At 39.9% G+C, this 12,062-nt stretch overlaps 2 protein-coding genes across 4 annotated transcripts in view; one reads left to right on the top strand and one right to left on the bottom strand.

Annotated features, from left to right (window-relative positions):
- Positions 1-6,410, bottom strand: part of RABL3 (RAB, member of RAS oncogene family like 3) — a 37,122-nt gene extending 30,712 nt beyond the window's left edge. For both annotated transcript variants that reach the window (XM_068975070.1, XM_068975061.1), the window contains exons 1-2: positions 6,365-6,410; positions 14-105 (exon numbers count right to left, since the gene is read on the bottom strand). In XM_068975070.1, coding sequence (XP_068831171.1) covers positions 14-105; positions 6,365-6,410 — 138 coding nt within the window. The remainder of the gene's footprint in view (positions 1-13; positions 106-6,364) is intronic.
- A 169-nt stretch (positions 6,411-6,579) lies between these two features.
- Positions 6,580-12,062, top strand: part of GTF2E1 (general transcription factor IIE subunit 1) — a 34,319-nt gene continuing 28,836 nt past the window's right edge. Inside the window, exons 1-2 of one of the 2 annotated variants that reach the window (XM_068978440.1) lie at positions 6,580-6,695; positions 11,217-11,694. In XM_068978440.1, coding sequence (XP_068834541.1) covers positions 11,247-11,694 — 448 coding nt within the window. In that variant the 5' untranslated portion in view covers positions 6,580-6,695; positions 11,217-11,246. Of the gene's footprint in view, positions 6,696-6,765; positions 6,872-11,216; positions 11,695-12,062 lie in introns of those variants that run through there. The other variant, XM_068978432.1, reaches the window with a different exon arrangement.

A 12,062-nucleotide genomic window follows, 5' to 3' on the forward strand; every position in this document is an offset into this window, starting at 1 on the left:
AAGAAACACATACTCTGACATCTACTGAGCAGCCCACAGTCCACGATGGATTTCCCAGCACTTGATTCTGGCACAGGAGATGAACTAAGGAAGATTTCCCAACACCTGTAAAAGATACAAGCACTCTAGTCATATAAAAGACATGCTGAGAAGACTGAGAATAAGCAGTAATAACGTTATGCAAAGCACAGTTGTTTAAAGGGTGTTCATACCATACCGATGATTTAATAAGCTTCGCTGATAGAGAAGATGGTTAACAACACTGGTTCTCTCAAATTTAGTATCAGGATCCTCTGAAGGACTTGCTAAACAACATAGAATGCTGGGTCCTGTCCTCAGAGTTTGCAATTCAGCAGGTGTGTCATGGAAGCCAAAGATTTGCACTTCTAACAAATTCCCAGGTAATGTTGAAGCTACTGATTCAGGGAACTCACTTTGAGAACTATTCATCCAGGGCAATTTCAAATTAACTAATCCTTTTCCTTTTGAATGATTTCATCTATCCAGCTTATTTTAGAATTGTAGACTCTTACACTTTAGAGGTAATCTCCTCTATACTGACCACCAATGCAGAGGTCCCTTTCACAGATCCTGTTAGTTGCTCTTTTGGATTGGGCTTGAACACTGTCAGTGACAGGGATTCACCATTTCACAAATTCATATTTAGATACTTCAGTTCTCCCATACAGTGATCTTTGGAAAGCAGTCAACCACTTGGCTTAGACTTATCTTTTGGAAAAGAAGAACAACTTTCTCCATCTACATTATGGCCCTTTTTCTTTACAGGCAGCAGTTTTCTTTTTATTGAAGTATAGTTGATGTAAAATATTATGCTGGTTGCAGGTACACAACATTTAAATACATTATAAAATGATCACCACAGTAAGTCTGGTAACCATCTGTCCCTATACAAAGCTATTACAGTACAATTTGTGATATTTCCTATGCTGTAGAATACATCCCTGTGACTTATTTATAACCAGAAGTTTATAACTCAATTCCCTGTACCTATTTCACCCCTTTCCCCACAGCTCCTTTCTAGCAAACACCAGTTTGTTCTCAGTATTTGAGCCTGTTTTCATTTTGTTTTGTCTTTTAGATTCTATTATACATATAAGTGAGATCATACAGTTTGTCTTTCTTTGTTTGACTTATTTCACTGAGTATACCTTCTAGATCCATTCATGTTGTCATAAATGGCAAGATCTTGGCTACTGTCAATAACGCTGCAATGAACATAGGGGTGGATACCTCTTTTCAAATTAGTGTTTTTGTTTTCTTCAGGTAAATACCCAGAAGTAGTTGCTGGATCATATGGCAACTATTTTTAATTTCATGAGGAGCTTCCATAGTTTTCCACAGTGGCTACATCAATTTACAAGTACACCATGAGTACACGAGGTTCTCTTCTATCCACATCCTGGACAACACTTGTCATTTGTTGCCTTTTTGATGACAGTCATTCTGGCAGGTGTGAGACAATATTTTGTGGTTTTGATTTGCATTTTCCTGATGATGAGAGATGCTGAGCATATTTTCATGTGTATGTTTTCTTTGGAAAAATGTCTTTTAAGATACTCTGCATATTTTTTAAAATTGGATTTTTTTTTATATTGAGTTGTATAAGTTCTTTACATATTTTGGATCTCACCTTATGGGATATGTCATTTGCAAATATCTTCTCCCATTCAAAGGACAGTATTTTCTTTTATTATAGATTTCCTGGGTTTAGGATAATATAGTTACTAATGTTAGGGCTAGTATTTAGAGATCTGTAGGACGAGGAAAGGAAATGAACTATCCCATGTACGTCTGTGTGCAGGGTTACTCATTCAACTAACACATTTCAGGATGCTATTATAACAAGCACATCTGGTGAGGCCTCGTGTGTCACTAGTTGTTATAAAAGATAAAATATCTCTTTGTGTGCTTTATTGCGTATGGACCTATCACTTTTTATAAGTTTTATTTTCAGACTATGTAGAAAGTATAGAAAAAAGAAGAAAAAAATCACCTGAAGAGCACTTCTGTCAGCATGCAGATTTAATATCATAAGCAGAGTTTTTCTATAAGCAGGTTGTTATTGTGAACATATACATGTGCGTGTGTGCTCAATCCCTCAGTCGTGTCCGACTCTTTGCGAGCCCATGGACTGTAGCCCGCCAGGCTTCTCCGTCCATAGGATTTTCCAGGCAAGAATACTGGAGTGGGTTGCCATTCCCTTCTCCAGGGGATCTTCCCAACCCAGGGATGGAACCCAAGTCTCCTGCATCTCCTGCACCGTCAGGCAGATTCTTTTACCACTAGCGCCACCTGGGAAGTGCCCTGGTAGCTTAGACGGTAAAGCACCCGCCTGCAATGCAGGAGACCCAGGACAGATCCCTGGGTAGGGAAGATCCCTGGGAGAAGGGAATGGATACCTACTCCAGTATTCTTGCCTGGAGAATCCCACAGACAGAGGAGCCTGGCGGGCTACAGTCCATGGGCTCGCAAAGAGTTGGACTGAGTGACGCAATGCAGGTACTTAAAAAAAAAAAAGAAACATAAGCCTTTGCTTACACAGCTGGTTTTGTCTGAAATATTCTACCCAGCCTCTCCTTCTAGTTCCCCTCTCCCACTGGCCTGATGAATTAATCTTTCAAGACTCAGCATCATTCTATATAAAAAGTCTTTTCATATTCCATACAGGCAGAACTAAGCACATCATTCATCATCCTCTGCAACTCCACTTTTCATGCTCCCATAGAGCACTTAAAATGCACTATTATATTTGCTTGTTTAAATTTTATTCTTGCTGCTTAATTTTAAGTTCTTTGAGGCCTGGGACTGGTTTTACTTATTTTTTATTTCTAGTACAAAGAATAGGGTCTCGATTAGTACTTCTTTATTGGCTAAAAATTTCCATGTTCTTACAGAATCTTCAGAAACATTTTTAATGTCTCCAAGTTCAGAGAGTAGACATAATGATTTATTTAACCATTTTCTCATTATTAGATATTAGGGTGCTTTGAACTTTTCACTATACTAAGAAAAGGTTTGTTTAGACTTTTGTTTAAAATTAAAAGTATTTTGTTAGTATACCTTCCAAGAAATGAAATTAACATGTAAAAGGAAACCAACATTTAAAGTTCTTGATATACACTGACAACTTGTATCTGGTTACTCTGCCACCAGCCATATACACAAGCCTGCAGGTCTTACTGCACCTCAACAGTGTGCAGTTGCTTTTTCATCTTTGTTAGTCTATAAGAGGAAAAAAGTGACATTTTTGTTTTAGTCTGCGTTTGTTTACCTTCTGGTAAAGATACACATTATGATCATCTTTGCAAGCCAGTTGCTTTTCCTCTCTTATTAATTATCTATTGACATGCTCTACCCATTTATCTACTGGGTTTTAGTGACCTCTTCATATAGTAGATGCTCATGTAATTGAACCAAACATATTCTCAGATTTCCCTTTCATTTATTATTTTTATATAGAAGCAAGGAAGACTTTTGAATACTCAAACTGAGCTTTGTCTTTTATTCATCGCATTGCGTTTGCATATGCCTTTAGGGCATATTGTTGATTTTTGTGTTTGCAAGTAGGCTTGTTTATGTTGGAGGCACATAGCTAGGCATTTAGTTATCAGCTTGATACAAGGCTTGAATTTCAAGTTAAGTTTAACTCTGTCAGAGTAGACATTTCTATGCAATAATATTGTGTAGCTCTCCATGAATTAACTTTTGGGTATTTTCGGTGACAAGAGTTAGCTAACACGGGATGCACTTTACACAGTAAGAACAACTTAAGAGCCAAGAATAGTGGCTAACTTTAAGAATCTAAGGAGGTTCTAATTCTATGTTTTCATCAATAGAACTAACTTAGATCAAAAGAATGCACTTGATTTGCTGGGTAAAAAAGTTCAGTATAATCAAATAAATGCCAGGGCCAAACAGAGTTGGTAATGTGTTAAGATCATTCCTTATACCAAAGGAACAAAGAGAAAAGAGTATGTGCATGTTAGATTTTCAGGATTCCTTACTCAATTATCAAGTAACTCTACAGGATACAAACAGATTTCTAAATCCAGTCATTCCTTTATATATTTGTGAAACCCTCAAAATTTCACAGGAAAAATAAGCCTTTATTCAAAAATAAACTTTGAAGTTTAAATACAAAGGCAGATGAAGTGTAAAAAGTATATACTAATCTGTCAGATAGCATATCACTTAAAACGGAACTATAAAAAGACAAGAACTGACTTTGCAAATAAAGCCTAACTTCAGTGAATGTGTGACAGGATCAATCACTTTTCTGGTGGGTATGGCTATGTCTTCTGTTTTACAACTAAACTATAAGAATAATTTTAAAAAGCTTTCTATTGATAATTGCCTGATCACATTTCCACATTTAATAGAGCAGCCAATTCAACCCTGCTGCATAATGCCTTGATTCCACAGATATATCCCTACCACTTAACTCACTGCTTTGTGTAATAGGTGTTTAAAAATTGGGGTAGGGGAATGGACAGTTTGCACAAGATGTCAGCATGAAGGGGTTGCTACATGCAGTAGCAAGGGAATTAAAAAATGAGAGAGAGCACCCACTTTTACGTGTCAAGCTAAAAAACTAAAGTTGACATAAACTGGATTATGTTCACAGGGTTTCATTATGCAACTTTCTGAAGGGAATATTAAATAATTCTCTCTGCAAAATATTTTGTAATACAAAATAATCTTCAGGTAATCTGAAAAGGTACTCAAACTCCTCCCCATGGCAATTTTACTCCATTTGGTAAGGCTCATTTTCAAGCTCTTTGGAGTATGTCCTCTCCACCTCCAAGCATCTGACACAATGTTTTTGCTCATAGCAAATATCCAAAGGTCAACTTAGAAAAGTACATCTATGATATGCACCAGGCTGCCCTGGTGGCTCAGAGGTAAAGAATCTGTCTGCAATGCAGGAGATGCAAGAGATGTGGGTTTGATCCCTGGGTCGGGAAGATCCCCTGGGGTAGGGAATGGCAAACCATTCCAGTATGTTTGCCTGGGAAATCCCACGGACAGAGAAGCCTGGTGGGCCACATACAGTCCATGGGGGTAGTAAGGGTCGGACACGACTTATCGACTAAACCACCACCACCACCACCTCCACCACCACCTGAAAAGCAAGGTTGTCATCTATTCCAAGTTTTTTCGAAGATTAGGAATGGAGGCTAGGAGAAACAGAAAGATAGTGAAGGGGAGAGAGAAACACAGACTTCAATTCCAGTTCTCAAGTGCCCAAGGTAAGAATTTTAACACTAGGATTAAGCTGGGCTCAGCATTGTTCTAGCTGCTTCACAATATGGCCTCTATCTTAAATTTTCTATTTCTTACAGCCTAGATCCAACCAGTCCATTCTAAAGATCAGTACTGGGTGTTCTTTGGAAGGAATGATGCTAAAGCTGAAACTCCAGTACTTTGGCCACCTCATGTGAAGAGTTGACTCACTGGAAAAGACTCTGATGCTGGGAGGGATTGGGGCCAAAAGGAAAAGGGGACGGCAGAGGATGAGATGGCTGGATGGCATCACCGACTCGATGGACATGAGTTTGAGTGAACTCCGGGCGTTGGTGATGGACAGGGAGGCCTGGCGTGCTGCGATTCATGGGGTCGCAAAGAGTCGGACACGACTGAGCGACTGAACTAGAAGTAGAACTAGCACATAATAGGTTTTCAGTTAAGATTAAAGAGAACAAAAAAAAAGAGAAGTGCAGCTGAAAGTAAAACAAGACTACCACCTGTTATTTTATGAAATAGTATCGGTTGGTGTTTTAGCTACGTGGACTTGCAGCTCAAACCAGTTCTGTCACTTACAAAGTAAAAACCATAAATCATACATCTCTCCACCTCGCTTTTATCATTTGTAAAATGGTATAACAGGCCTGATCTCGGGATTAAATGAGTTAATACCTGCAAAGTTTGGAACAGTGTCAATAATACTTGGAACAGTGTCATTCTTCCTACTGAATGTTTGATTTCTTTAATTAAAATCTCCCAAAGGCATCTGCGCTTGTCTCAGCCCGGCGCTCAATTCAACACTCAGTATCTGCGCATCTTTTAAAACAAAGAATCACTGGGCTGCTGTCACCCTGGAAACCGACGTAGAAACCTGCGAAAGCAGAGAAAAGGCCCCGGGTCCGCGGCCCCCACCCGGACGACGCTGCCGCTCCGTTAAATTGAGCAAAGTCCTCTGGGAAGTGTAGTTTTAAGACTTAAGAAGGAATTCAGCCACGAGCCGAAATCAGTTAGTCGGTGGCTGGATGGAGGAAGAGTGAAAGGGGAGGATTTTCGGATAACTCAAGTGTCGGGAGCCCCAGTGTTGTGTTAAGACGCTCACCTGAGTCTCCCAAAACCAGTACCTTCACTCGATCCAGGGACGCCATCTTGTCATCGCCTTCCTGAGGTTAACGCCTATTCCGGGATTATAGGCCAATCAGAGCTGGGTTTGAAAGGCAGCGCCTTCAATGTTATTGGCCAATAGGAGCGTGACTCTTGATTGAAGGCCTCACTGTGCCGATTGGCCCTCCTAGTTGAAAGTAGCGGGTGGTTTCTAAAGCTGGTCGCAGGAATAAAGCGTTTTCTTTGACGCGCAAGTGGCGTGGCTCGGATAAGCCGGTAGTTGAGGCGCTGAGGGAAGCTGTAGTGGGAGTGTTCGAGGATTCGCTTTGGTAAACCTTGTTCCCTGTTTCTCGGTTTCCTGGCCAGGCGCCGCCTCTTAGGGTGCCTTCTCTTTTTCGCTCCTTTCTTAGCTATCCTCCTCCCCCTTAGCTACTCTCTTGATTCGATTCTCTTCTTGGTCTTCCAAAGAACCATTGACCGCGGAGCGGCCCATGTGCGACCTCGGGTAGGACGGGCTTGACTGCGCCGAGTGTGTCCTCAGCTGATAGAGTCCTAGGGAATTTAGGGTGTCGGGGTGTCACAGTGGGGAGGAGGAAAACGTTACCGGGCGCGTGGAGGCCAACTGAGCCGGAGGTTTCGCGGTATTGTGCCACTTTGTGTACGAAGGCATGGAGAGTACCGTGAAATGTGGCAACCGAGAAAGCCAGTTGGGTGTGTAAATCCAAGTTTTTCTGGAACTGGAATAGAAGTAAACTGAAATAATCTGACAGGACTCCCCACATCCACTCCTTCCATTTTTTCTTTTACACGCTGCAGTCAGCATAAGCCCTTAAAAACACGAATTTGATGCTGTCGCCTCCTGCTTAAAACCATTTGAAGTTTAAGAAGAGGATTTACAATACCCTGTCTTTTTCTACTCTGGAAGCCGCAGTAAAGGAAGTGAATTGAGGGGAAGCTGGGTAGGCATATTTGAAGAACAGGTGCTTAGCCGATCTGTTGAAAGTTTTGTGGGGCACTTGACCAGCTGTGGCACATGCTGGAAAGTCAGTGGTGGACAAGATCAAGCCCCTGGTCTCCGAGGTAGATATGGAGAAAGTATGTTCACTATATTCTCTTCACTGTGAAAAAATGAGGGGAGAGAACTGTGGGAACTTGGGAAAGGGGGCTCATTTAATCTACTAAGGGGAACCTGAGACGGTGTCTCTGAGGAAATGTCATTCGACATGTGAAGGATTGTTAGGAGAAGGGACTTTGGGCTTAGCTGTGGGGGCATAGAGAACAGCATGTGCAAAGGCCTGGAAGTGGGGAACGCATGTATGGCTGGTGGAATTGGAGAATGCCTGGAAATGAGACTGAGGAGGATAGACCAAGTGCGAAGAGTGCATTCATTTCATCTTTGTTTCTCCACCTCTGTGCCCAGTGTTTGTATGACTGTAATACATATGGTTCAAAAACAGAACCGACTTACCTTTGGGGCTCTGGGCTGGGTAGGGTCATAGGTGAGGCTGAGAGGTAACTGATGAACTCTGAGGCTAAAAAAAGAGAAGCGTGGGCTGGTCCCCAGAGGTCACACACTCAGAAGTTAACAGAGGCCAATCCAACTCCTTCCCTGTTTAGAAGTGTCAACTGCTCTTTGTTTCTATGTGGGAACATGGTCACATTTTCCCCTCAGATGTTTCCAATTTTCAAGACTCTGAAAATTGAAATGTGAAATCTCATGATTTTTAATTGTTGACCAGTAATTCAGAAAATTTTCAAAACGTTCTTTAAATCAAGTGATGTGGTAGATGTTGCCAGTTTGAGACCTCTGACCTCAGTATTATGAAATCCAGAGATTGAGGAGATTCAGCATAATTAGGTGAGTAGAGGCGACTTAGCAGGAGCAGAGGCAGTTAGGGGAGAACACATGGTCAGAAAGGAGGATTTTAGAATGTAGAGATTTTGAACAAGGTGATTCTTTGCTGAGCTCCAGTTTCATTTGTCCACTTACCTCCTGGGTATCTTCACAGTAATATCCTGTGGTATTTCCTCAAAGACAAGCAACTAACACTGATTGCTTCATTTCTTCCAAATCTGTTTCTCTTCAGGTGGTAATGTACTTCTCATAGTAGTACTTTTTTCTTCCAGTTACAGTGGCTTAAAATGAATAGCTGTATTTTATTGTTTAATAGGTATAATGTTTCAGTTTTACAGGATGAAAAGAGTTTGGAAGTGGTTGGTGATGATAGGTGGATAACATGAAGAATGTATTTAACATTACTGAACTATTACTTAAAAATGCTTAACTGGTAACTTTTGTTATGTATATTTTATCGCTATTAAAAAACTGGGGGGAAAACCCCAAATAGCTATTTAAAATTTTAAAAATACTCGATTTCCAGTATATTATTGGGGCCTTTTGATTTTGTTTCTCTAATAAGTTTCATTCATCCTGTCCTCTGGTAATTTCTTCTCTTCTGTACTATAAGTCTGATGACTATAGCTTTTAATATCAGTACTTCCATATGAATTGTCTCATTTAATCTCACACATCAATGCTATGAGGAAGGCACTGTTAATCTGATGAAATGGAGGCTGAGAATTTTCCAGGGTCATAGGCTAAGAAATGGTGGAACTGGGATTCAAAGCCTAAATCTATTGAAGTCCTCATGTCACTCCCTTTTTCAAATCTTTAGTGCACCCTGTGATGTTTCAGGCAAAAGTAACAGACTGAATGATAAGTAGTACAGGGTTCTTCCTATGTGCGATGTGCTTTGGTGGCGGTGTGTAATAGCCAGGTACCCAGTTTGTTGGTAGCAGTAGTCACGGACTTATTCTGTATATTTGTCACCTAAGGAGCTTTAAAAAAAATCAGTATGATGCTTAATCTGGCCCTCCCAGACCAGCTAAAACAATCTCTGGGAATGGGTCCAGAGTGGGTATTTTTAAATGCTCCCTGGGTGATTTGGCTTTACAGCCAGGGTTGAGCGTTGTTGGCCTGGAAATGGAGTATATGGGGTAGAAGGTCAGGGAGGGGAATACAACAGTAGGAAATAATACTAGAAAAATAGGTTATCTTCATATTTGTCTGCGATCCTTTGGTCTGTTTCTGAAACCACATACTATGTTCTGCCAGTTGTTGAGCATGTAAAACATAACCCCCAAAAGTAGGTTCAAGTACAACATATAGACCAAATTGGAAAGGAGAACAAAATACGTCTCTTAGTATATTATGATACTGCTTTGGTGTGGGCCCAGACACTTGCTTGGCATCCTTAAGCCTTGGAATGACAGAAAGCCTCAAGGACCACAAGTTTGAATCTAGGTGCTACTTTGTTATCTCATATTTATTCATGCCTGAGTATTTATAATCCAAAATAAATATTTTATTATAACTATTTCCTTTTATTTTTCCTTTATTACAGGTCAGGTATTATATCCCTTCCCCTGTATGTGTATGTTATTGGCTATTTAGAAATACCTTTATAGTACTGTGGATATAAATATATTTCTTATAAAAAGGTATTAAATCTAATAAGGTTAATAACTACTGATTTTAAATAAAAGGGTCAGGAGAAACTAGTATTAATAACAGTATGATTCCCTATTGAAACAGTTCAACAGGATGTCTGTTAGAAATTTTCTTGTAGTGTAGGGACACATTAAATTGATATGCAAGCACTTTATTAACAAGTGCTTTCTAAGCACGTTGGACTTTCCTGGTGGCTCAGATGGTAAAGCATCTGCCTACAATGCGGGAGACCCAGGTTTGATCCCTGGGTTGGGAAGATCCGCTGGAGAAGGAAATGGCAACCCACTCCAGTAATCTTGCCTGGAAAATCCCATGGACGGAGGAGCGTGGTAGGCTACAGTCCATGGGGTTGCAAAGAGTCGGACTTCACTTTTTTCACTCTAAGCACATTACATTCTCATTAATTCACCACAACCTCATTGAGGCAGTTGATATTATTCTTATTTCTCAGGGAGTAAAGTGTGCCTTGAAGTTGTTAAGGAATTTGCTTAGAATCACACAGCCACAAATTCAAATCCCAGGCTCTTTAACAATCACATGGAAGTCTAGTTTATGCCGGTTTGGGCTTCTAGAAGACCGTACTCTGGGTACAGTTAGCGTCTGCTTGTCCTGCAGGGGATCCAGTATTTAAGGATATCTTGGTCTTTGTTGTTAAGAACTGTATAGCATTTGCTTATTTGGTCATTTATCTTTTCAAGGTTGGTAAAGTGGTATGTAGTTGTTCATTTCTTTCAGATTTTTAACAGTAATTTTGCCAAACCCCCCAACTGGTCATTATTTAGGTGTTTTATTGGTTTCTTATGAGTTTATTATGAGAGCATGACTGTGTAGAACATCCTACAATCTATCCTGGTAGAAAAATTTTACTCAAGAAATAAAGACGTTTAAAAGAGTATGCTAACTGCTAAGTTTCTCAGGGTTTTTTTCCCCCCAGCATTCCCAAAGATGTGTAGCTTTAAGAATAATGAATGAGACTTTATTTAGCCTTTTTGTGTTTCTCTTTCTGAAATAAAGTGGGTTTGATACAATATATCATTGTATCATTGCTGTAAATAATGTTGCTTTTTGGAATTAAACACTCTGTAGGTCATGAAAATAACCATTTAAGAAATATGTCAAGCTTTTTATGTGTAATCTTTTGTGTACTCTAAAGGAATATCTTGTTCTCTGTTACATGCTTGGGCATTATAAGTCTTTTAAAAACAACGTTTTGAGTACTATTGTGGTACTCCAAGAATACTGGTTATCAGCTACTTAATGGGTTGATTATTTTAGATTTAAAATGACTGCTTTGTCCATATTCTAGATAATTTTCTCTTTTTTTTTTTTTTTCTGACAGTACATTTGAAGTTGAAGTTTGCTGCTAAAGATGGCAGATCCAGATGTCCTCACTGAGGTTCCTGCAGCATTGAAGCGGCTAGCCAAGTATGTGATCCGGGGATTTTATGGCATTGAGCATGCTTTGGCCTTGGACATCTTGATCCGAAACCCCTGTGTGAAAGAGGAGGACATGCTGGAGCTTCTCAAATTTGATCGGAAGCAACTTCGATCAGTCTTGAATAATTTAAAGGGAGACAAGTTCATCAAGTGCAGAATGAGGGTAGAGACTGCTGCAGATGGGAAAACCACTCGCCACAACTACTACTTTATCAATTATCGTACTCTTGTTAATGTGGTAAAATATAAATTGGACCACATGAGAAGGAGGATTGAAACTGATGAGAGAGATTCCACCAACCGGGCTTCCTTCAAATGTCCTGTCTGTAGTAGTACTTTTACAGACTTAGAAGCTAATCAGCTCTTTGATCCCATGACAGGTGAGATTTTTCCAGTTAATGAATCTTTCTTTTAAGTAACTTTTTAGAATAAAGTGTATATCCTTTATCTTAAATTGATTTACATAGTTTTTAAACTGATTATATATATCATTGTGTGCTCAGTTGTGTCCAACTCTTTGTGGCCTCATGGACTGTAGCCTGTCTGGCTCCTCTGTCCATGGGATTTCCCAGGCAAGCATACTGGAGTGGGTTGCCATTCCCTACTTCAGAGGATCTTCCTGACCCAGAGATCAAACTCTCATCTTTTACATCTCCTGCACTGACAGGTGAATTCTTTACTACCAGCGCCACCTGGGAAGCTCTATAGTATAGTATAGTATAGTATAGTATAGTATAGTATAGTATAG

The sequence above is a fragment of the Capricornis sumatraensis genome, chromosome 1 (assembly GCF_032405125.1).
Source record: "Capricornis sumatraensis isolate serow.1 chromosome 1, serow.2, whole genome shotgun sequence".
In the NCBI taxonomy this organism is placed as follows: domain Eukaryota; kingdom Metazoa; phylum Chordata; class Mammalia; order Artiodactyla; family Bovidae; genus Capricornis; species Capricornis sumatraensis.